Source organism: Somniosus microcephalus, chromosome 4, assembly GCF_052327205.1.
Source record: "Somniosus microcephalus isolate GS21.2 chromosome 4, FLI_Smic_1.0, whole genome shotgun sequence".
Lineage (NCBI taxonomy): Eukaryota > Metazoa > Chordata > Chondrichthyes > Squaliformes > Somniosidae > Somniosus > Somniosus microcephalus.
Window position 1 is genome coordinate 94,164,523 of NC_140990.1, and position 26,554 is coordinate 94,191,076.

Here is a 26,554-nt window from a genome sequence, read left to right on the forward strand (position 1 = left end):
CACACTGTGACTCCACATTGCTCTCGCTCCCTCTGTGACACACTGTGTGACTCCACATTGCCCTCACTCCCTCTGACACACTGTGTGACTGCACATTGCTCTCACTCCCTCTGACACACACTGTGACTCCACATTGCCCTCACTCCCTCTGACACACTGTGACTCCACATTGCCCTCACTCCCTCTGACACACACTGTGACTCCACATTGCTCTCACTCCCTCTGACACAGTGTGACTCCACATTGCTCTCACTCCCTCTGACACACACTGTGACTCCACATTGCTCTCACTCCCTCTGACACACACAGTGTGACACCACATTGCTCTCTCTCCCTCTGACACACACTGTGTGACTCCACATTGCTCTCACTCCATCTGACACAGTGTGACTCCACATTGCTCTCAGTCCCTCTGACACACTGTGACTCCACATTGCTCTCTCTCCCTCTGACACACTGTGTGACTCCGCATTGCTCTTACTCCCTCTGACACACACAGTGACTCCACATTGCTCTCACTCCCTCTGACACACACTGTGTGACTCCACATTGCTCTCACTCCCTCTGACACACACTGTGTGACTCCGCATTGCTCTCACTCCCTCTGACACACACTGTGTGACTCCACATTGCTCTCACTCCCTCTGACACACACTGTGTGACTCCACATTGCTCTCACTCCCTCTGACACAGTGTGACTCCACATTGCTCTCACTCCCTCTGACACACTGTGTGACTCCACATTGCTCTCACTCCCTCTGATACACACTGTGTGACTCCACATTGCTCTCACTCCCTCTGACACACACTGTGACTCCACATTGCTCTCACTCCCTCTGACACACTGTGTGACTCCACATTGCTCTCACTCCCACTGACACACTGTGACTCCACATTGCTCTCACTCCCTCTGACACACACTGTGACTCCACATTGCTCTCACTCCCTCTGACACACACTGTGTGACTCCACATTGCTCTCACTCCCTCTGACACACTGTGACTCCACATTGCTCTCACTCCCTCTGACACACTGTGACTCCACATTGCTCTCACTCCCTCTGACACACTGTGTGACTCCACATTGCTCTCACTCACTCTGACACACAAACGGTGACTCCACATTGCTCTCACTCCCTGACACACTGTGACTCCACATTGCTCTCACTCCCTCTGACACGCTGTGTGACTCCACATTGCTCTCACTCCCTCTGACACACACTGTGTGACTCCACATTGCTCTCACTCCCTCTGACACACTGTGTGACTCCACATTGCTCTCACTACCTCTGACACACACTGTGTGACTCCACATTGTCCTCACTCCCTCTGACACACATTGTGTGACTCCACATTGCTCTCACTCCCTCAGACACACATTGTGTGACTCCACATTGCTCTCACTCCCTCTGACACACACTGTGTGACTCCACATTGCTCTCACTCCCTCTGACACACACTGTGTGACTCCACATTGCTCTCACTCCCTCTGACACACTGTGACTCCACATTGCTCTCACTCCCTCTGACACACACTGTGACGCCACATTGCTCTCACTCCCTCTGACACACACTGTGACTCCACATTGCTCTCACTCCCTCTGACAGTGTGACTCCACATTGCTCTCTCGCCCTCTGACACACTGTGTGACTCCACATTGCTCTCACTCCCTCTGACACACTGTGTGACTCCACATTGCTCTCACTCCCTCTGACACACACTGTGACTCCACATTGCTCTCTCTCCCTCTGACACACACTGTGACTCCACATTGCTCTCACTCCCTCTGACACACACTGTGACTCCACATTGCTCTCACTCCCTCAGACACACATTGTGTGACTCCACAGTGCTCTCACTCCCTCTGACACACACTGTGTGACTCCACATTGCTCTCACTCCCTCTGACACACAGTGACTCCACATTGCTCTCCCTCCCTCTGACACACACTGTGTGACTCCACATTGCTCTCACTCCCTCTGACACACACTGTGTGACTCCACATTGCTCTCACTCCCTCTGACACACTGTGTGACTCCACTTTGCTCTCACTCCCTCTGACAGTGTGTGACTCCACATTGCTCTCACTCCCTCTGACACAGTGTGACTCCACATTGCTCTCTCTCCCTCTGACACAATGTGTGACTCCACATTGCTCTCACTCCCTCTGACACACTGTGTGACTCCACAATGCTCTCACTCCCTCTGACACACACTGTGTGACTCCACATTGCTCTCGCTCCCTCTGACACACACTGTGTGACTCCACATTGCCCTCACTCCCTCTGACACACTGTGTGACTGCACATTGCTCTCACTCCCTCTGACACACTGTGTGACTCCACATTGCCCTCACTCCCTCTGACACACACTGTGACTCCACATTGCTCTCACTCCCTCTGACACACACTGTGACTCCACATTGCTCTCACTCCCTCTGACACACACTGTGACTCCACATTGCTCTCACTCCCTGTGACACACACTGTGACTCCACATTGCTGTCACTCCCTCTGACACACAGTGTGACACCACATTGCTCTCACTCCCTCTGACACACTGTGTGACTCCACATTGCTCTCACTCCCTCTGACACACACTGTGTGACTCCACATTGCTCTCACTCCCTCTGACACAGTGTGACTCCACATTGCTCTCAGTCCCTCTGACACACTGTGACTCCACATTGCTCTCTCTCCCTCTGACACACTGTGTGACTCCACATTGCTCTTACTCCCTCTGACACACACAGTGTGACTCCACATTGCTCTCACTCCCTCTGACGCACACTGTGTGACTCCACATTGCTCTCACTCCCTCTGACACACACTGTGTGACTCCACATTGCTCTCACTGCCTCTGACACACTGTGTGACTCCACATTGCTCTCACTCCCTCTGACACAGTGTGACTCCACATTGCTCTCACTCCCTCTGACACTGTGTGTGACTCCACATTGCTCTCACTCCCTCTGACACACACTGTGACTCCACATTGCTCTCACTCCCTCTGACACACTGTGTGACTCCACATTGCTCTCACTCCCTCTGACACACACTGTGACTCCACATTGCTCTCACTCCCTCTGACAGTGTGACTCCACATTGCTCTCTCGCCCTCTGACACACTGTGTGACTCCACATTGCTCTCACTCCCTCTGACACACACTGTGACTCCACATTGCTCTCTCTCCCTCTGACACACACTGTGACTCCACATTGCTCTCACTCCCTCTGACACACTGTGACTCCACATTGCTCTCACTCCCTCAGACACACATTGTGTGACTCCACATTGCTCTCACTCCCTCTGACACACACTGTGTGACTCCACATTGCTCTCACTCCCTCTGACACACACTGTGTGACTCCACATTGCTCTCACTCCCTCTGACAGTGTGTGACTCCACATTGCTCTCACTCCCTCTGACACAGTGTGACTCCACATTGCTCTCTCTCCCTCTGACACACACTGTGACTCCACATTGCTCTCACTCCTTCTGACACACTGTGTGACTCCACAATGCTCTCACTCCCTCTGACACACACTGTGTGACTCCACATTGCTCTCACTCCCTCTGACACACTGTGTGACTCCACATTGCCCTCACTCCCTCTGACACACACTGTGACTCCACCTTGCTCTCACTCCCTCTGACACACTGTGTGACTCCACATTGCTCTCACTCCCTCTGACACACTGTGTGACTCCACATTGCTCTCACTCCCTCTGACACACACTGTGACTCCACATTGCTCTCACTCCCTCTGACACACACTGTGACTCCACATTGCTCTCACTCCCTCTGACACACTGTGTGACTCCACATTGCTCTCACTCCCTCTGACACACTGTGACTCCACATTGCTCTCACTCCCTCTGATACACACTGTGTGACTCCACATTGCTGTCACTCCCTCTGACACACTGTGTGACTCCACATTGCTCTCACTCCCTCTGACACACTGTGACTCCACATTGCTCTCACTCCCTCTGACACACTGTGTGACTCCACATTGCTCTCACTCCCTCTGATACACACTGTGTGACTCCACATTGCTCTCACTCCCTCTGACACAGTGTGTGACTCCACATTGCTCTCATGCCCTCTGACACACACTGTGACTCCACATTGCTCTCACTCCCTCTGACACACACTGTGACTCCACATTGCTCTCACTCCCTCTGACACACACTGTGACTCCACATTGCTCTCACTCCCTCTGACACACTGTGTGACTCCACATTGCTCTCACTCCCTCTGACACACACACTGTGACTCCACATTGCTCTCTCACCCTCTGACACACTGTGTGACTCCACATTGTTCTCACTCCCTCTGACACACACACTGTGACTCCACATTGCTCTCACTCCCTCTGACACACTGTGTGACTCCACATTGCTCTCACTCACTCTGACACACACACTGTGACTCCACATTGCTCTCACTCCCTCTGACACACATTGTGTGACTCCACATTGCTCTCACTCCCTCTGACACACACTGTGTGACTCCACATTGCTCTCACTCCCTCTGACACACTGTGACTCCACATTGCTCTCACTCCCTCTGACACACACACTGTGACGCCACATTGCTCTCACTCCCTCTGACACACACTGTGACTCCACATTGCTCTCACTCCCTCTGACAGTGTGACTCCACATTGCTCTCTCGCCCTCTGACACACTGTGTGACTCCACATTGCTCTCACTCCCTCTGACACACTGTGTGACTCCACATTGCTCTCACTCCCTCTGACACACACTGTGACTCCACATTGCTCTCACTCCCTCTTACATACTGTGTGACTCCACATTGTCCTCACTCCCTCTGACACACTGTGTGACTCCACATTGTCCTCACTCCCTCTGACACCCACTGTGACTCCACGTTGCTCTCACTCCCTCTGACACACATTGTGTGACTCCACATTGCTCTCACTCCCTCTGACACACACTGTGTGACTCCACATTGCTCTCACTCCCTCTGACACACAGTGACTCCACATTGCTCTCACTCCCTCTGACACACACTGTGACTCCACATTGCTCTCACTCCCTCTGACACACACTGTGTGACTCCACATTGCTCTCACTCCCTCTGACACACTGTGTGACTCCACATTGCTCTCACTCCCTCTGACAGTGTGTGACTCCACATTGCTCTCACTCCCTCTGACACAGTGTGACTCCACATTGCTCTCACTCCCTCTGACACACACTGTAACTCCACATTGCTCTCACTCCTTCTGACACACTGTGACTCCACATTGCTCTCACTCCCTCTGACACACTGTGTGACTCCACAATGCTCTCACTCCCTCTGACACACACTGTGTGACTCCACATTGCTCTCGCTCCCTCTGACACACACTGTGTGACTCCACATTGCCCTCACTCCCTCTGACACACTGTGTGACTCCACATTGCTCTCGCTCCCTCTGACACACTGTGACTCCACATTGCGCTCTCTCCCTCTGACACACTGTGTGACTCCACATTGCTCTCACTCCCTCTGACACACACTGTGACTCCACATTGCTCTCACTCCCTCTGACACACTGTGTGACTCCACATTCCTGCCTCCCTCAGCTCTAACTTGAGTTTCTCCTTGTTTCCCTACTCTCTGTGATATTGAGTGACTCCATGTTTTCCACTGTGATAGTGGGTTAATCCACATTGCTCATTCTTTGTGATATTGGGTTAATCCACGTTCCCCTCTATCTGTGATATTGGGTCTCTTTTCTTTCAGCAATACCACTACCCCTGCCCTAGGTCACTCAACCTCGCTGCCTCCCTTCTAAAACCTGCTTATTGATCATGTGCCTTTGGTGCCTCACTCTTCCCTTTCCCCATTTCCCACTTGCTCCATAGATTTGATCCCTTTTTTTGTAATGTGCTTTGTTACACCTTTGTGTAGGAGCGCTTGTTAATAATGTAACCTGTAACCACCTCTTTGCCTCCCCTGCAGGCACACGTGTACTGTGAAGGGGCCGATGTGTACGACGCACTCTTAAACCAGGTTGGTGCAATAATCTCAGTGTGTTCCCCCACAGCGGCTGCGCTTCTACTGCAGATCGTTCCCGAGCAGATCTCCCGTGAGCCGTTAAACCGAGGGCCCCGACTGCCCTCTCAAGTGGCCATATCAGATCCCACGGGCACTAGTGGAAGAAGAGCATTGGGAGTTCTCCCCACTGTCCTGGGGCTAATCTTTACCCCTCCAGTATCATCACTGGTCGTTCATCACTTTGCTGTTTGTGGGATCTTGCTGTGTGCAAATTGTCAACCGCGTTTCCTACATTACAACAGTGACCATGCTTCAAAAGTACTTCATTGGTTGTAAAGTGCTTTGGGACGTCCTGAGGTAGTGAAAGGTGCTGTAGAACCTCCAGTCTTTCTCTTTTTGGTAGAATGCTATCCTGTTTTATAACGACAGGCATGTCACACCAATGCACCACTGTAATGAAGTGGAACTGGGCACGAACTAGTATTTACTTTAAGGCTGCACCATCCACACGCTTTGCGTTCCTGAGGTCAGTCAGAGTCTAAGCTCTTAAGCATATCCCGAGGTTACAAGAAACCAGCAGGAAATGACGGATCCTCTTCCTTTCTTTTTGAATGCTTCCCCGGATAATCTGTTTTTTTTTTACTGATGTTGATTTGAGAGATAAATATTGGCCCCAAGACACCAGGGAGAACTCTCCTGCTCTTCTTTTAATAGCGGCCGTGGGATCTTTTACGTTCCTCCTGAGAGGGCAGACGGGACCCTCGGTTTTAATGGCCCAGAAATTCGGGTCAGGGTCTTCCCGCGGATGCAAGCCCCCGACCTGCACTTACCTTGCGCGCCGGCCGTTGAGCTGTGGGCCCGCGTGGGATTCCGATCCTGGGCCTGCTCCAGCTGCCGCTGTGCAGTGCTTGTGTATCCCAGGGGCGCAGTTAGTTCGAAGCGTCCCCTGGGATCACGTGGGCCATGGAGAGCCAATCGGAGCAGGGAATCTGTATTCATAGATTTGACAGGAAGAGCTGTCAAACCTATAAATACTATAAGCCCCAAAACATAGCTAAAACTTCAAATAATTTTTTTTAATTACATTTTTAAAATAACTATAAATTACATGAAATAAATATTTTAAACAATTTAAATTTTTGAAAAAATTAATTACATTTTCTAACAGGGCTAAAAATAAACTTATATAATTGCAAAATACTGCGGATGCTGGAAATCTGAAATAACAACAAACCCACGACTCCCACAGCTACCTGGAAAGCCCACTGACTCCCACAGCCACCTGGACCTGGCCCCAACCGTCTCCTTTTCACCATGGACGTACAATCCCTCTACACCCCCATCCCCCACCAGGACGGCCTTCGGGCGCTCTGTTTCTTCCTTGAACAGAGGCCCAACCAGTCCCCATCCACCACCACCCTCCTCCGCCTGGCTGAACTTGTTCTCACATTGAACAACTTCTCCTTTGACTCCACTCACTTCCTCCAAATTAAAGGTGTTGCTATGGGAACCCGCATGGGCCCTAGCTATGCCTGCCTGTTCATGGGATATGTGGAACATTCTTTGTTCCAGTCCTACTCAGGTCCCCTCCCTCACCTCTTTTTCCGGTACATCGATGACTGTATTGGTGCCGTTTCCTGCTCTCGCCCTGCACTGGATAAGTTCATTCACTTAACTTCCAATTTCCACCCTGCCCTCACCTTCACATGGTCCATCTCCGACTCTTCCCTTCCCTTCCTCGACTTCTCCGTCTCCATTTCCGGCGATCGGCTTTCAACAAACATCCACTACAAGCCCACCGACTCCCACAGCTACCTGGACTACACTTCCTCCCACCCGCTTCCTGTAAGGACTCTATTCCATTCTCCCAGTTTCTCTGTCTCCGCCGCGTCTGTTCTGACGATGCCACCTTCCATACTAGTGCTTCCGACATGTCTTCCTTTTTCCTCAACCGAGGATTCCCCTCTACCGTGGTTGACACCCCTTGACCGTGTCCGTTCTATTTCCCGCACTTCTGCTCTCGCCCCTTCCCCTCCCTCCCAGAACCACGATAGGGTTCCCCTTGTCCTCACCTTTCACCCCACCAGCCTCCACATTCAACGGATCATCCTCCGCCACCTCCAACGTGATCCCACCACCAAACACATCTTCCCCTCACCTCCCCTTTCAACATTCCGAAGGGACCGCTCCCTCCGCGACACTCTGGTCCACTCCTCAATCACCCCCAACAGCCCTTCTCCTTCACCTGGCACCTTCCCGTGCAAGCGCAGGAGATGCAACACCTGCCCTTTTACCTCCTCCCTTCCCACTGTCCAGAGCCCCAAACACCCCTTCCAGGTGAAACAGCGATTTACTTGTACTTCTTGCAATTTAGTATACTGTATTCGCTGCTCACGATGCGGTCTCCTCTACATTGGGGAAACCAAACGCAGATTGGGCAACCGCTTTGCGGAACACCTCCGTTCAGTCCGTAAGGGTGACCCTGAGCTTCCGGTCGCCTGTCACTTTAATTCTCCGCTTCACTCCCACTCTGATCTCTCTGTCCTCGGCCTATTACATTGTTCCAATGAAGCTCAACGTAAGCTCGAGGAACAGCACCTCATCTTTTGATTGGGCACTTTGCAGTCTGCCGGACTCAACATTGAGTTCAACAATCCCTGCCCCCATTTTTCATGCAGTATGATTTTTGCCATTCCCATTTGCAACATTTTATCGTTCCTGCCTCTTACAAAAGTACAGGGTGTTCTTTCAATTTCTTCCCCCCCCCCGTCTCTGCACCTGCTTAATATCTGTTACATCTCCAGCTTTTTCCAGTTCTGATGAAGGGTCCCAGACCTGAAACGTTAACTCGGTTTCTCTCTCCACGGATGCTGCCTGGCCTGCTGAGTATTTCCAGCATTTTCTGTTGTTATTTTAAAAATAAATGTACATTTCTTTAAAGTATTTAAAAATAATAAACCTGTGGAAAAAATGTTTTAATTTTAATTAATTCACCACTTACCTTGTTAAAAGCAGGCCTTGCGCCTGCTTTTTAAAAGTGTAACTGCTGGAGAATTACCCTCCCGGGAAAACCTGCAAAAAAAAATGTAAGTTCGATGCGCACGCGCTGTTTCTCCGGCGCACGCGTTCCACCCGTCAACCCCTTCTTTCAAGGGAATGGAAGTTCCGGTTTCCCGCGCATGCGCAGTGCATGCACGAAACCGGCACTTTCGTTGGGCCTACGGGTGAGTACCCAGCGCGTACTCACGTGTGGGGACCTGAATGTCTGGGCCAATGTCTCATCCGACAGTGCAGCGGCACTCCCTCAGCACTGGCACCGGGAGTGTGGGTCCTGGATTATTAGGCTGATGTCTTTGGAGTGAGGGGGCTCGAGCCCACGACCTTCTGATGCGGAGGCGAGAGCGAGACCCACTGAACCACGCCCGACACATTGCAAACTGCCGCCAATAGATTAAACTCTCCGCGTAGAATTATTTCAATCTGGGATGTGCCGAAAGTGAACGCGGCTTTTGGATATCAGTTCAGCAGGTGAAATCGGCAATCAGCGACCAATTAAAACAATCGACCTGAGGCTTCAAAGCTGCCCCTGTTCACGCATTTGTCAATCATCCAGTTCAACTGCAACAACTTGTATTATATAGCGCCTTTTAACATAGTAAAACATCCCAAGGCGCTTCACAGGTGTGTTAGAAGACAACAAAATAATTTGACACCAAGCCACATAAGGAGAAATTAGGGCAGGTGACCAAAAGCTTGGTCAAAGAGGAAGGTTTTATGGAGCGTCCGAAAGGAAGAGAGAGCGGCGGAGAGGTTTCGGCAGGGAATTCCAGCGCTTCGGGCCCAGGCAGCTGAAGGCACGGCCACCAAAGGTTGAGCGATTGCAGTCAGGGATGCGCCAGAGGCCAGAATTGGAGGAGTGCAGAGATCTCGGGGGGGCTGCAGGGCTGGAGGAGGTTACAGAGATAGCAGAAGGGGCGAGGCCATGGAGGGATTTGCACGCGAAGGAGAGAGAAGTTTTCAAATGGAGGCGTTGCTGGACTGGGAGCCACGGTCGGTCAGCGAGCACAGGGGGTGACGGGTTAACGCCAGCACCAGTTGCTCTGTACACTTCACTTCTTTCAACAGACGAACCTGCAGTTCAACAACAACAAGTACTACATCATTCAGCTACTGGAGGATGATGCCAAGAGAGATTTCAGCGTCTGGTTGCGCTGGGGCAGAGGTGAGCACTTCGGACAGCGGGCTTCCCAATGCTAATGATCAGTTTGTAAATTTAATAGAGCCTACTGCCGAATGGCCTGGTCTGGTACTGAGCCATATAAAGCAGGAAGGGCCCAAGGTCTGTTCCCCCCACCCGCCCGTGTTGAGTTAGAGGGGTGTAAAATATTAAATGGGATAGAGGGGGTTAAGGAGGGACCCGATCGAAGGTGTAAAATATTAAATGGGATAGAGGGGGTTAAGGAGGGACCCGATCGAGGGTGTAAAATATTAAATGGGATAGAGGGGGTTAAGGAGGGACCCGATCGAAGGTGTAAAATATTAAATGGGATAGAGGGGGTTAAGGAGGGACCCGATCGAGGGTGTAAAATATTAAATGGGATAGAGGGGGTTAAGGAGGGACCTGATCGAGGGTATAAAATATTAAATGGGATAGAGGGGGTTAAGGAGGGACCCGATCGAGGGTGTAAAATATTAAATGGGATAGAGGGGGTTAAGGAGGGACCTGATCGAGGGTATAAAATATTAAATGGGATAGAGGGGGTTAAGGAGGGACCCGATCGAGGGTGTAAAATATTAAATGGGATAGAGGGGGTTAAGGAGGGACCCGATCGAGGGTATAAAATATTAAATGGGATAGAGGGGGTTAAGGAGGGACCCGATCGAGGGTGTAAAATATTAAATGGGATAGAGGGGGTTAAGGAGGGACCCGATCGAGGGTGTAAAATATTAAATGGGATAGAGGGGTTTAAGGAGGGACCCGATCGAAGGTGTAAAATATTAAATGGGATAGAGGGGGTTAAGGAGGGACCCGATCGAGGGTGTAAAATATTAAATGGGATAGAGGGGGTTAAGGAGGGACCCGATCGAAGGTGTAAAATATTAAATGGGATAGAGGGGGTTAAGGAGGGACCCGATCGAGGGTGTAAAATATTAAATGGGACAGAGGGGGTTAAGGAGGGTCCCGATCGAGGGTGTAAAATATTAAATGGGATAGAGGGGGTTAAGGAGGGACCCGATCGAGGGGTATAAAATATTAAATGGGATAGAGGGGTTTAAGGAGGGACCCGATCGAGGGTGTAAAATATTAAATGGGATAGAGGGGGTTAAGGAGGGACCCGATCGAGGGTGTAAAATATTAAATGGGATAGAGGGGGTTAAGGAGGGACCTGATCGAGGGTATAAAATATTAAATGGGATAGAGGGGGTTAAGGAGGGACCCGATCGAGGGTGTAAAATATTAAATGGGATAGAGGGGGTTAAGGAGGGACCCGATCGAGGGTGTAAAATATTAAATGGGATAGAGGGGGTTAAGGAGGGACCTGATCGAGGGTATAAAATATTAAATGGGATAGAGGGGGTTAAGGAGGGACCCGATCGAGGGTGTAAAATATTAAATGGGATAGAGGGGGTTAAGGAGGGACCCGATCGAAGGTGTAAAATATTAAATGGGATAGAGGGGGTTAAGGAGGGACCCGATCGAGGGTATAAAATATTAAATGGGATAGAGGGGGTTAAGGAGGGACCCGATCGAGGGTGTATAATATTAAATGGGATAGAGGGGGTTAAGGAGGGACCCGATCGAGGGTGTAAAATATTAAATGGGATAGAGGGGGTTAAGGAGGGACCTGATCGAGGGTGTAAAATATTAAATGGGATAGAGGGGGTTAAGGAGGGACCCGATCGAGGGTGTAAAATATTAAATGGGATAGAGGGGGTTAAGGAGGGTCCCGATCGAGGGTGTAAAATATTAAATGGGATAGAGGGGGTTAAGGAGGGACCCGATCGAGGGTGTAAAATATTAAATGGGATAGAGGGGGTTAAGGAGGGACCCGATCGAGGGTGTAAAATATTAAATGGGATAGAGGGGGTTAAGGAGGGATGTGGGCTTGAGGGTTGGCACTATGAAGGGGATCCACGTTCTCAACCATGATGTTTTCTCACCTTGATTCCTTTTTCAGTGGGGAAGGTCGGACAGAACAACCTGATCCCGTGTGGTAGTGATCTGAATAAAGCCAAGGATGCCTTTGAAAAGAAGTAGGTGAAGTCAAGTTGCTTTTGATTTGTTTTTATGGAGGGGAGGTTGGGTCTGATGAAGGGTACGCTCAGACACCTGGCTCTATACGAACCTTGACCTTCGGGGATTCTTCTGCGCATGGTTGGTACTAATGAATGCCGCTCTCCCAGGTGAGGTACAGTGCAGAGCTCCCTCTGCACTGTCTCATCAATCACTCCCAGGGCAGGTACAGCATGGATTCGATACAGAGTAAAGCTCCATCTACACTGTCCCATCAAACACTCCCAGGGCAGGTACAGCATGGGTTAGATACAGAGTAAAGCTCCCTCTACACTGTCTCATCAATCACTGCCAGGGCAGGTACAGCACGGGTTAGATGCACAGTAAAGCTCCCTCTACAATGTCCCAGTTGTTACTCCGCAGCAGGCTTTCAACCGAATGTTCCTTTGGCACAGTTTGCTCCCAAAGGATTGTGGAGAGGCTCATGTCAACGACCAGACTGCTCAGGAGGAAGCGGAAGGATGTAGTATGAACTCTCTGCTGAGCTGGGTCCCAGCTGAATCATTTACCATTGTGTTGCTGCCAGGTTTCTCGACAAGACGAAGAATCATTGGTCTCAGAGGGCGTGTTTTGAGAAGGTTCCCGGCAAGTACGACATGTTGAGCCTGGACTACAGTGGGGACGCTCCTGCAGAGAAGGTGAGTGGGGGCAGGGTTTGTTCCTCAAGGTACAGAAAATAATCAAAAAGGCTAATGGAGTGCTGGTCTTTATATCTCGAGGACTAGAATACAAGGGGGTAGAAGTTATGCTGCAGCTGTACAAACCCCTGGTTAGACCACACCTGGAGTACTGTGAGCAGTTCTGGGCACCACACCTTAGGAAGGATATATTGGCCTTGGAGGGAGTGCAGCGTAGGTTTACCAGAATGATACCCGGACTTCAAGGGTTAAGTTACGAGGAGAGATTACACAAGTTAGGGTTGTATTCCCTGGAATTTAAAAGGTTAAGGGGTGATCTGATCGAAGTTTTCAAGATATTAAGGGGCACAGATAGGGTAGATAGAGAGAAACTATTTCTGCTGGTTGGGGAGTCTCGGACTAGGAAACAGCCTAAAAGTTCGAGCCAGGCCTTTCAGGAGTGAAGTTAGGAAACGCTTCTACACACAAAGGGTGGTAGAAGTTTGGAACTCTCTTCCGCAAACAGCAATCGATGCTAAATCAGTTGTTAATTTTAACCTTAGATTGATAGATTTCTGTTAACCAAGGGTATTAAGGGATACGGGGCAAAGGCGGGTATATGGAGTTAGGTCGCAGATCAGCCATGATCTCATTCAGTGCCGGAACAGGGTCAAGGGGCTGAATGGCCTCCTGTTCCTATGGTCCTAGGTCATTGTGTCGATATTTGTGTGCTGTGATCTCCGCATATCCTAATATGGGTTCTTGTGTCTGTGTATATGTTTTTTGTCGTATTTTGTGTTGACGTATAGAATGATACAGCACACAAGGAGGGCATTTGGCCCATCGTGCCTGTGCCAGCTCTTTGAAATAGCAGTCCAATTAGTCCCACTCCCCCTTACTCTTTCCCCATAGCCTTGCAAATGCTTCCCCTTCAAGTATTTATCCAATTCCCTTTTGAGAGTTACTACTGAATCTGCTTCCACCATCCCTTTCAGGCAGTGGAAAAAACAACACTTACATTGACTGTTGGGCAAATGTACTTCGAGTGCTCACCCAATGTCCCAGTTTTAGTTTGCCGCATTAACCAACTCTCCGATATTTGTGCTTTCCAGGAGAGTGGGAAGGTTAGAGAAGCAGCAAAGCCGCCCAAGGTGGAATCAAAGCTGGACCGTCGCGTCCAAGAGCTGATCGAGCTGATCTGTAACATACAGGCGATGGAGGAGATGGTGCTTCAGATGAAGTATGATACCAAGAAGGCTCCACTAGGTAGGGACAAAGGAATTGGACCTCCACCTGTAACGTGTATAGAGCTGCTTTGACAATCATTTTGCTTGGATGCAGAAGCATTGTGTTCATTGAGGTTCCTTGCATCTGTGGACTCAACCCCTTCCTATTCAGTCCCATTGTACACAATCCCAATGGATTGAACCCCTTCCTATTCTGTCCCATTGTACACAATTCCAATGGATTGAACCCCTTCCTATTCAGTCCCATTGTACACAATCCCAATGGATTGAACCCCTTCCTATTCACTCCCATTGTACACAATCCCAATGGATTGAACCACTTCCTATTCAGTCCCATTGTACACAATCCCAATGGATTGAACCCCTTCCTATTCAGTCCCATTGTACACAATCCCAATGGATTGAACCCCTTCCTATTCAGTCCCATTGTACACAATCCCAATGGATTGAACCCCTTCCTATTCAGTCCCATTGTACACAATCCCAATGGATTGAACCCCTTCCTATTCAGTCCCATTGTACACAATCCCAATGGATTGAACCCCTTCCTATTCAGTCCCATTGTACACAATCCCAATGGACCCAACCTCTTCCCATTCACTCCCACTGTACACAAACCCAATGGACCCAACCCCTTCCCATTCACTCCCCTTGTACACAATCCCAATGGACCCAACCCCTTCCCATTCATAGAAACATAGAAGATAGGAGCAGGAGTAGGCCATTCGGCCCTTCGAGCCTGCTCCGCCATTCAATGAGATCATGGCTGATCATCCAAATTCAGTACCTGGTCCCTGCCTTCTCCCCATATCCCTTGATCCCTTTAGCCTTAAGAAATATATCCAACTCTTTCTTGAATATACTTAATGAGCTGGCCTCCACTGCCCTCTGTGGCAGAGAATTCCACAGGTTCACCACTCTCTGGGTGAAGAAATTCCTCCTCATTTCAGTCCTAAATGGCTTACCCCTTATCCTTAGACTATGACCCCTGGTTCTGGACTCCCCGGCCATCAGAAACATCCTTCCTGCATCTAGTCTGTCCAGGCCTGACAGAATTTTATAGGTTTCGATGAGACCCCCTCTCAATCTTCTAAACTCCAGTGAGTATAAGCCCAATCGACACAATCTCTCCTCATACGTCATTCCTGCCATCCCAGGTATCAGCCTGGTGAATCTTCGCTGCACTCCTTCCATGGCAAGAACGTCCTTCCTCAGGTAAGGCGACCAAAACTGCCCACAACACTCAAGGTGTGGTCTCACCAAGGCCCTGTACAACTGCAGCAAGACATCCTTGTTCTTGTACTCGAACCCTCTTGCTACGAAGGCCAACATACCATTTGCCTTCTTAACCGCCTGCTGCTCCTGCATACTTACCGTCAGCGACTGGTGCACAAGAACACCCAGGTCTCTTTGCACTTCCCCTTCTCCCAATCTATTACCATTCAAATAATAATCTGCCTTCCTGTTTTTGCCACCAAAGTGGATAACCTCACATTTATCCAGATTATAGTGCATTTGCCATGTTTCTGCCCAATCACCCAACCTGTCCAAATCGTGCTGGAGTTTCACGACATCCTCCTCACAGCATACCCTCCCACCCAGCTTTGTGTCGTCTGCAAATTTGGAGATATTACATCCAATTCCCTCGTCCAGATCATTATTATATATTGTGAACAGCTGGGGTCCTAGGACCGATCCTTGCGGTACCCCACTAGTCACTGCCTGCCACTCGGAAAACGACCCATTTATTCCAACTCTTTGCTTTCTGTCCGCCAACCAGTTCTCTATCCAAGTCAATACATTGCCCCCAATCCCATGTGCCTTAATTTTGCACGCTAATCTCTTATGCGGGACCTTATCGAAAGCCTTCTGAAAGTCCAAATACACCACATCCACTGGTTCTCCCTTATCTATTTTACCAGTTACATCCTCAAAAAATTCCAGTAGATTAGTCGAGCATGATTTACCTTTTGTAAATCCATGTTGACTTTGTCCGATCCAGTCACTGCTTTCCAAGTGCTCTGCTATTACATCTTTTATAATGGACTCTAGCATTTTCCCCACTACCGATGTCAAGCTTACCGGTCTATAATTCCCTGCCTTTTCTCTACCACCTTTTTTGAATAGTGGGGTAACATTAGCTACCCGCCAATCCATGGGTACCGTTCCAGAGTCTATCGAGTTCTGGAAGATGACCAGCAATGCATCTACTATTTCTAGGGCCACTTCCTTAAGTACCCTAGGATGTAGATTATCAGGCCCTGGGGATTTATCGGCCTTCAGTCCCATCAATTTTCCTAACACCATTTCCCTACAAATACTGATTTCTTTCAGTTCCACCCTTTCATCAGACCCTATCACAGAATCCTCAGAATCCTCACAGTGCAGATAGAGGCCATTTCGGCCCATCGAGCCTGCACCGACACATATCCCACCCTATCCCCGTAACCCCACGTATTTAATCCCCTCACACTAAGGGTCAATTTATCATAGCCAAATCAACCTAACCCGCACATCTTTGGACTGTGGGAGGAAACCGGAGCACCCGGAGGAATGTTCCCCGGCATCTCTGGGAGGTTATTTGTGTCCTCCTTTGTGAAGACAGAACCAAAGTATGTATTTAGTTGGTCTGCCATTTCTTTGTTCCCCATTATAAATTCCCCCGATTCTGACTGCAAGGGACCTACGCTTGACTTCACCAATCTTTTTCTCTTCACATATCTATAAAAGCTTTTACAGTCAGTTTTTATGTTCTCTGCCAGCTTACTCTCATCTATTTTCCCTTTCTTAATTAATACCTTTGTCCTCCTTTGTTGAAGCCTAAACTGCTCCCAATCCTCAGGATTATTGCTTTTTCTGGCCAATTTATATGCCCTCTCCTTGGACCTTATGCTATCCCTAATTTCCCTTGTTAGCCACGGTTGGGTCACCTTTTTTGTTTTATTTTTATGCCAAACTGGGATGAACAAATTCTGTAGTTCATCCATTCGGTCTTTGAATGTTTACCATTGCCTATCCACCGTCAACCCTTTGAGTGCCATTCCCCAATCAATCCTACCCAACTCGCTCCTCAGACCATCATAGTTTCCTTTATTTAAATTGAGGACCCTAGTCTCCGAGTCAACGACTTCATTCTCCATCGTAATGAAGAATTCGATCATATTATGATCGCTCCGACCCAAGGGGCCTCTTACAACAAGATTGCTAATTAATCCTTTCTCGTTACATAATACCCAGTCTAAGATGGCCTGATCTCTGGTTGGTTCCTCGACATATTGGTCCAGGAAACCATCCCGTAAACACTCCAGGAATTCCTCCTCCACAGTATTGTTACTGATTTGGTTGGCCCAATCACTCCCCTTGTACACAATCCCAATGGACCCAACCCCTTCCCATTCACTCCCCTTGTACACAATCCCAATGAACCCAACCCCTTCCCATTCACTCCTATTGTACACAATCCCAATGGACCCAACCCCTTCCCATTCACTCCCCTTGTACACAATCCCAATGGACCCAACCCCTTCCCATTCACTCCCCTTGTACACAATCCCAATGGACCCAACCCCTTCCCATTCACTCCCCTTGTACACAATCCCAGTGGACCCAACCCTTTCCCATTCACTCCTATTGTACACAATCCCAATGAGCTAAACCCTTTCCCATTCAGTGAGAAGTTTGTTCGTCAGGTTTTCACAGATGTCAGGTGTCCAAATGTGACTGCACAGAACTCGCATTTATATAATGCCTTTCGCAACCTCGGGACGTTCCAAAGCGCTTTACAACTAATGAAGTACTTTTGAAGATTAGTCACTGTTGTAATGTAGGAAAGGCGGGCTGCCAATTTCCGCACAGCAAGCTCCCACAGACGGCAATGCGATAATGACCAGACAATCTGTTTGTGATGTTGGTTGAGGGATAAATATTGGGCCCCAGTACACCGGGGAGAACTCCCCTGCTTTTCTTCCAATAACGGCCGTATGAGCTTTTACGTCCACCCGAGAGAGCAGACAGGGGCCCTCGGTTTAACGTCTCATCCGAAAGACGGCACCTCTGACAGCGTAGTGCTCTGTCAGTACTGGAGTGCCAGATTAGATTTTGTGTTCGAGTCTCTGGAGTGGGGACTCGATCCCATGACCTTCTGATTCGGGCGAGTGCGAGACCGGCTGAGCCACGGCTGACAGTGGTAAAGTTCCACGAGTGGTGATCCTGGGATCTGGCGTTGGCTGGCAAGGGCCGAAGCCACCGTTGAACAAAACACGATCTCTCTCATTTCTCTGCATAGGTAAGCTGACCACCGACCAAATCAAAGCAGGCTACGTCTCCCTTCAGCGGGTCGAGGACTGTATCAACCGGAATGTGACTGGGAAGGCGCTGGTGGAGGCCTGCAATGAGTTTTACACCAGGATACCACACGACTTCGGGTAAGAGCTTGTCCCTTGGGCGGTCAGGAATGGATGTCCTTATAAGTTATTCCACAGGATGATAGGGTTCATAGAATGGTTACAGCACCAAAGGAGGCCATTCGGCCTGTCGAACCCGTGCCGGCTCTCTGCAAGAGCACTTCAGCTGTAGTCCCACCCCCCTGCCCTTTCCCCGTATTCCTGCAAAAATTTTTCCTTCAGGTATTTATCCAATTCCCTTTTGAAAGCCATGATTGAGTCTGTCTCCACCACCCTTTCAGGCAGTGCATTCCAGATCTTAACCACTCACTGCGTAAAAAAGTTTTTCCTCATGTCGCCTTTGGATCTTTTGCCAATCCCCTTAAATCTGTGTCCTCTTGTTCTCGACCCTTCTGCCAATGGGAACAGTTTCTCTCTATCTACTCTGTCTAGACCCCTCATTATTTTGAACACCTCTATCAAATCTCCTCCCAACCTTCTCTGCCCTAAGGATAACAACTCCAGCTTCTCCAGTCTATCCACATAACTGAAGTCCTTCATCCCTGGAATCATTCTCGTAAATATTTTCTGCACCCTCTCTAAGGCCTTCACATCCTTCCTAAAGTGCGGTGCCCAGAATTAGACACAATACTCCAGTTGAGGCCGAACCAGTGTTTTATAAAGGTTCATCATAACTTCCTTGCTTTTGTACTCTATGGCCTAGAAATTGGGTATAGCCCCGCCAGCTCGGTTGCGCCGAAAATTTTGCGCTGGACGCGAAGCCAGTTGCGCCCGTCCCATATTCACTTTTAGCGCCCCAAGGCGGAACCGGGCGCTGTTCCAGGGTGTGCCCGCCCCCGCTTGGGGCGCTGAAAGTGAATTTCAGCGCTCCAGGTGCCGCTGCGCCACCCGATGTGGTGCGGCAGGCTGCTGTACTGCAGGCCTCCTCCTTCTCTTAAGGAGGAGGTGCCTGCAAGGGGGAGATCGCCGCTGGATTGTGCCGGCAAATGAGCCCGGCACCACGGAGAAGTGCCGGGCTCGTGGAAAGCAGCCGGCAGTGCCGCGGTGGGGGGGGGGGGGGTGGAGGAGGCCGGGGAGGGAGGTGCGGCCGGCCGCCGAAAAAGCGGCCGGCCGCACCTCCACCTTTATGCGCCCCACTAAGGCTGCAGGAAGGCCCTGGTCTCCCGATGTTCGTAGCGGCCGCCACGGAGGAGGCGGCCGCAACTAAATATGGGGGTCGGGCCGGCATCAGGGCGGAACCGGGGCACTGCGCACACCGATGACATCATCGGTGCCGGCGCAGCGCTACTGCCGCCATTAGCGCAGCGCTCAATTTCAGCGCAAACTCCTCCAAGGGCGCAGAGGCCCTCTTTGGGCCTTAACTGGGCGCAAAGCCCACCGAATTTCTAGGCCTATGTCTCTATTGATGAATCCCAGGATCCTGTATGCTTTTTTAACCGCTTTCTCAACCTGCCCTGCCACCTTCAATGATTTGTGCACACATACCCCCAGGTCTCTCTGTTCATGCACCCACTTTAGAATTGTACCCTTTAGTTTACATTGCCTCTCCTCGTTCTTCCTACTAAAATGTATCACTTCGCACTTTTCTGCGTTAAATTTCATCTGCCACGTGTCCGCCCATTCCACCAGCCTGTCTATGTCCTTGAGGTTCAAAGGCTTTCATAGGAATTAAGCACAAAAAGAAAGACTTACATTTCTATAGCGCCTTTCGCTACCACAGGACGTCGCAAAGCGCTTTACAGCCAATGAAGTACTTTTGAAGTGTAGTTACTGTTGCAGGAAAGGTAGCAGCCAATTTGCACACAGCAAGCTCCCACCAACAGCAATGTGATAATGGCCGGATAATCTAGTTTTTTTTTTAGTGATGTTGGTTGAGGGATAAATATTGGCCCCAGGACACCGGGGATAACTCTCCTGATCTTCTTTGAAATAATGGCCGTGGGATCTTTTACGCCCACTTGAGAGAGCAGACACAGCCCACAGTTTACTATCTCATCTGAAGGACGGCACCTCCGACAGTGCAAGGCTAGACAGAGTTTGTTGCCTCACTGAATCTCTTACCAGCAAAGGCTAACACTGCTTGAAAAAGAAAGACTTGCATTTATATAGCGCCATTCACGACCACTGGACGTCTCCAAGCGCTTTACAGCCAATGAAGTACTTTTTGAAGTGGAGTCACTGTTGTAATGTGGGAAACGCGGCAGCCAATTTGCATACAGCAAGCTCCCCTGCTCTTCTTCGAAAAAGTGCCATGGGATCTTTTACATCCACCTGAGAGAGCAGACAGGGCCTGGGTTTAACGTCTCATCCGAAAGACAGCACCTCCGACAGTGCAGCACCCCCTCAGCACTGCACTGGGAGTGTCAGCCTAGCTTTATGTGCTCGAGTCTCTGGAGTGGGACTAGAACCCACGACCTTCTGACTCAGGCGAGTGTGCTACCCACTGAGCCACAGCTGACACTGAAGCTTGTTCCGTGTCGGTGCAGTAATTTTTAAGCTTAAGCTCTCTGCCTGGAATCCCTTTACATTTTAAAGTGTCCTCCACCTAACAGAAACTTGCTGAACAGGCACAGCTAAAAGTTCAGAATTCACCAAGTGACAGCCACCCTTCAGCATTCTAGACACCCGCCTGCCTGCCAAACTATGGCCCCGATGATGTGTGTTTCTTGTATCTCTGTTGGCTTAACTAAAGCTTTCTTCGTCCTCGCCCACCCCAAAGGCTGAAGACGCCTCCTTTGATCAGAACCAAGAAGGAACTGCAGGAGAAAGTCGGACTTCTGGAGGTAAATCAAATCCTTGGAGGTCTGTGTGTGCGCGCGTGTGCAGGCGGCTGTTGGGGCAATTTCAGTGGCATTGGCGCTGGGGGTTGATACGTGGAGCGCAGGGATGGGTAAGAATAAAAAACAAAGGTGCGCTGAGCAAGCTGGCGGCGTGCTCCCGCTTGCAAGTATGGGGGCGGATGGGGCCCGGCTGTGACGCCAACTGCAGTTGAATACCGCGCCAACGCACTGTTTTCCGCTGCACGAGGCTGGCAGGTTCAACCGTCCTGCAAGTAAAGCCCGTGCAAACAATGCCTGTGGTGGGGGGGAAGGGACTCGATGGAGAGTTGTTGGTGGGTCCCTACCTCGTGCAATCTCACACTTCACTCCAGAATGGCAGGGACCGACGATGCCCTCTCCCCAACTCCAGCCACCATGTGGGCGGATCCCTAACTACCTCCATTTGGGCAGTAAAAAATGTACGAGTTAAAGCTGAATCCCCATCTCTCCACCAACTCGCTCTCTCTCCAAAAACTCTCTCTCTGTCTCTCTCTCCACTCTCTCTCTGTCTCTCTCTCTCCGCGCTCTCTCTCTCTCTCTGCCCCACTCTCTCTCAATTCAAATTCAAATTCAAATTCAAATCGCTTTATTGGCATGATAAGGTACATCTTATGTACTCTCACCAACTCGCGCTCTCTCTCTATCCGCCCTCTCAATCTCTCTCTGCCATCTCTCGCTCTCTCCGCCATCTCTCCCTCTCTCCGCCCCCACCTCTCCGCCCCCTCCCCTCTCTCCGCCCCCCCTCGCTCCGCCCCCCCGCTCGCTCCGCCCCCCCCCCCCCCCGCTCGCTCTACCCTCTCTTGCGCGCTCTCTCTCTCCGCCCTCTCTCGCGCGCTCTCGCTCGCTCTCTCTTTTCCCCCCCCAACCCTCTCTCGGTCTTGTTTTCTCCGCCCACTTCCCCCCACTCTCTTACTCTCATTCCCCCTCCTCGCCTCTTGAGTCAGAAGGTTGTGGGTTCAAGTCCCACTCCAGAGACTGGAGCACAAAAATCTATGCTGACACTCCAGTGCAGTGCTGAGGGAGTGCTGCACCGTCGGAGGTGTCGTCTTTTGCATGAGTTGTTAAACTGAGGCCCCGTCTGCCCCCTCAAGTGAACATTAAAGATCCCGTGTCACTATTTTGAAGAAGAGCAGGGGAGTTATCCCTCGTGTCCTAGCCAATATTTATCCCTCAACCAACATCACTAAAACAGATGATCTGGTCATTATCACATTGCTGTTTGTGCGATCTTGCTTTGCGCAAATTGGCTGCCACATTTCCCACATTACAACAGTGATGACACTTCAATAAAAAAAGTACTTAATTAATTGTAAAGCGCTTTGGGACATCCGGTGGTCGTCAAAGGCGCTGTATAAATGCAAGTCTTTCTTCCTCTCTCCTCCCTCCTTTTTCCTCTTCCACTTTCCCGAGACCAGTTCTGGAATGACCCCTGTATATGTTTCAGGCACTGGGCGACATTGAGATTGCCATTAAAGTGGTGAAATCGGAGCTGGGCAGCGCGGAGAATCCACTGGACAGACAGTATCGCTCCCTGCACTGCGGTCTCCAGCCCCTGGAGCACACCGCATCGGAATTCAAGGTCAGCAGCTCTCCCACTCTCGTAGCTCCTCCTAAAGGATCCTGAACCTCAAGCGCTCTTGGTGGTGCGGGGGCGCTCATGGTCAGAGACAAAGCGCATCCGAAATTCAGACACTCCCAGGGCAGGTACAGCCCGGGTTAGATACAGAGTAAAGCTCCCTCTACACCGTCCCATCAAACACTCCCAGGGCAGGTACAGCACAGGTTAGATACAGAGTAAAGCTCCCTCTACACTGTTCCATCAAACACTCCCAGGGCAGGTACAGCACGGCTTAGATACAGAGTAAAGCTCCCTCTACACGGTCCCATCAAACACTCCCAGGGCAGGTACAGCATGGGTTAGATACAGAGTAAAGCTCCCTCTACACTGTCCCATCAAACACTCCCAGGGCAGGTACAGCACGGGTTAGATACAGAGTAAAGCTCCCTCTACACTGTCCCATCAAACACTCCCAGGGCAGGTACAGCACGGGTTAGATACAGAGTAAAGCTCCCTCTACACTGTCCCATCAAACACTCCCAGGGCAGGTACAGCACGGGTTAGATACAGAGTAAAGCTCCCTCAACACTGTCCCATCAAACACTCCCAGGGCAGGTACAGCACGGGTTAGATACAGAGTAAAGCTCCCTCTACACTGTCCCATCAGACACTCCCAGGGCGGGTACAGCACGGGTTAGATACAGAGTAAAGCTATCTCACCCTAACATTTCTAATGACACCAAGAACCTGGATCCTTCAATGGGTGAAGTAAGGGGCTGTAGGCATGTTCTTCAAAAGACTGTCTCATCTTTCACTTCCATTGTCTTATTGAACACCCCCTAATGTCTGTGGTGAGTGAGCTGATCGAAGTTCGTGGGGGCTGCAGTTGGTACTGAGCTCCACACAGATTAGGAAGAGTCTAGGTTCCATCTCCGGTCTGCGGGGGGCGGCTATAATTGGTATTGAGCTGAATCTCACGGGGTGGGGGGGGGGGCGGTGTGTGTGTGTGAGTGAGTGATCGGGGATCGTGCATGAGGAATGCCCACTTGGCGGGGGGTTGATGGTGGGCGGAGTCTGTTATCCCCCTACCCCCCACCGTGAGGGCTGGTGCTGTTGGGAGGAGGAGTAAGGAGATGGACAATTGCACCATGTTAGATCAGTTAATTTCAGTGGACCACACTGATTTGAGGTCAACACACTAAAATTAAAGTTTGCGAATCCGGTGGTAAGTTTTAAATAGTCGATTTATTGCATCACTTGATTTACACTGTTTGACTTCCTTTATCCGACTAACATCACATTCAAAATGGCTGGTTTTTATACAGCAGCAGATGTACCCACCCCCTTTATTACCATTGGCTCTGCAGCATGCATGCAGAGCTATGGATGGTTCAACTACATCACACTGATTGGATCTCTGGTACATCAGTCATTCCTTTGTTCTCTGTTTAAGCTAAATCAGCACTTTCAGTATTAAGCTTAGATCAGCACTTTCATTGTTCTCAGTTTTTAAGCTAAATCAGCACTTTCATTGTTCTCAGTTTTTAAGCTAAATCATATTAAAATCTATGTTATTAAAATATTATATTCCCTAACACACCAGTCATGACACTCACTGTCTGTGTCTCCCCTTGTTGTTCCTGCTCAGGTGATCGAGAAATACCTCCACACCACCCATGCCTCCACTCACAACGACTACACCATGAGGCTGCTGGAGGTCTTCGATGTGGAGAGGGAGGAGGAGAAAAACCAGTTCCGCACAGACCTGGGCAACAGGTGGGAAACGTACCCGCATTGGCCAGGGTGGGGCAGCAGATATCCATATATCCCGACTGGTGTCTCTCAGTCCCTCTCCCTCAGGGAGATATCTGTACACTGACTGGTGTCTCTCAGTCCCTCTCCCTCAGGGAGATATCTGTACACTGACTGGTGTCTCTCAGTCCCTCTCCCTCAGGGAGATATCTGTACACTGACTGGTGTCTCTCAGTCCCTCTCCCTCAGGGAGATATCTGTACACTGACTGGTGTCTCTCAGTCCCCTCTCTCTCAGGGAGATATCTGTACACTGACTGATGTCTCTCAGTCCCTCTCTCTCAGGGAGATATCTGTACACTGACTGGTGTCTCTCAGTCCCCTCTCCCTCAGGGAGATATCTGTACACTGACTGGTGTCTCTCAGTCCCCTCTCGCTCAGGGAGATATCTGTACACTGACTGGTGTCTCTCAGTCCCCTCTCCCTCAGGGAGATATCTGTACACTGACTGGTGTCTCTCAGTCCCCTCTCGCTCAGGGAGATATCTGTACACTGTATGGTGTCTCTCCGTCCCTCTACCTCAGGGAGATATCTGTACACTGACTGGTGTCTCTCAGTCCCTCTCCCTCAGGGAGATATCTGTACACTGACTGGTGTCTCTCAGTCCCCTCTCGCTCAGGGAGATATCTGTACACTGACTGGTGTCTCTCAGTCCCCTCTCCCTCAGGGAGATATCTGTACACTGACTGGTGTCTCTCAGTCCCCTCTCGCTCAGGGAGATATCTGTACACTGTATGGTGTCTCTCCGTCCCTCTACCTCAGGGAGATATCTGTACACTGACTGGTGTCTCTCAGTCCCTCTCCCTCAGGGAGATATCTGTACACTGACTGGTGTCTCTCAGTCCCCTCTCGCTCAGGGAGATATCTGTACACTGACTGGTGTCTCTCAGTTCCTCTCCCTCAGGGAGATATCTGTACACTGACTGGTGTCTCTCAGTCCCTCTCCCTCAGGGCGATATCTGTACACTGACTGGTGTCTCTCAGTCCCTCTCCCTCAGGGAGATATCTGTACACTGACTGGTGTCTCTCTGTCCCTCTCCCTCAGGGAGATATCTGTACACTGACTGGTGTCTCTCAGTCCCCTCTCTCTCAGGGAGATATCTGTACAATGACTGGTGTCTCTCAGGCCCTCTCCCTCAGGGAGATATCTGTACACTGACTGGTGTCTCTCAGACCCTCTCCCTCAGGGAGATATCTGTACACTGACTGGTGTCTTTCAGGGAGATATCTGCGCAGTTACCGGCAGATCTCCTATGGGACGTGATGAACAAAATGTGAGAGAAAGTGGGTGCGGACCTTGCAGGAAGTGCATGCTACACTAAAGACCTTATAATGTGTCTGGTCAACCTGCCATGGCACCGCACACAAGGAATCAATACCAAGTCTAGTCTTCACATGAATTGACATTGGAGGGCAGGGAATCAAGTCGTAAATTCTGTCCTTATTTTTGAATCTTTCTGTAACCAATGTGTTGAAAATCACATCTGCGTGCACTTCCTGCCTAACACCTTCTGTCCCGTGCGGGTGCTGCAGCGCTACCACTGGCAGGAGGGTGTATATACAGTGTGACCCGTTTACTTTGGCAGTTCCCATTGTAAATGTGGAAGTCGGGGTGTATAATGTGGGGGGGATTGACAGGAAGTGTGCGCAGGCGCGAGATTTTTACTATCTTAAAAGATGTAGAGGGTGAATTTCTGTGGGGGTTCTTCCGCCCGTCTGCCATAACGGCGTAACTCTCGCGTCAAAGTTACAGTGGATCGACGGGAAAACCTCATATATAACAGTTATAT

At 50.1% G+C, this 26,554-nt stretch overlaps 1 protein-coding gene across 1 annotated transcript in view; it reads left to right on the forward strand.

The window, feature by feature from the left end:
* parp2 (poly (ADP-ribose) polymerase 2) overlaps positions 1-26,554 on the forward strand; it is a 115,668-nt gene that overhangs the window by 81,133 nt on the left and 7,981 nt on the right. The window contains 9 exon segments of the mRNA XM_085985088.1: positions 5,979-6,029; positions 10,140-10,236; positions 12,194-12,269; positions 12,836-12,947; positions 14,039-14,192; positions 18,459-18,597; positions 21,296-21,359; positions 22,840-22,974; positions 24,602-24,729. Of these exon segments, the coding sequence (XP_085841214.1) occupies positions 5,979-6,029; positions 10,140-10,236; positions 12,194-12,269; positions 12,836-12,947; positions 14,039-14,192; positions 18,459-18,597; positions 21,296-21,359; positions 22,840-22,974; positions 24,602-24,729 (956 nt within the window).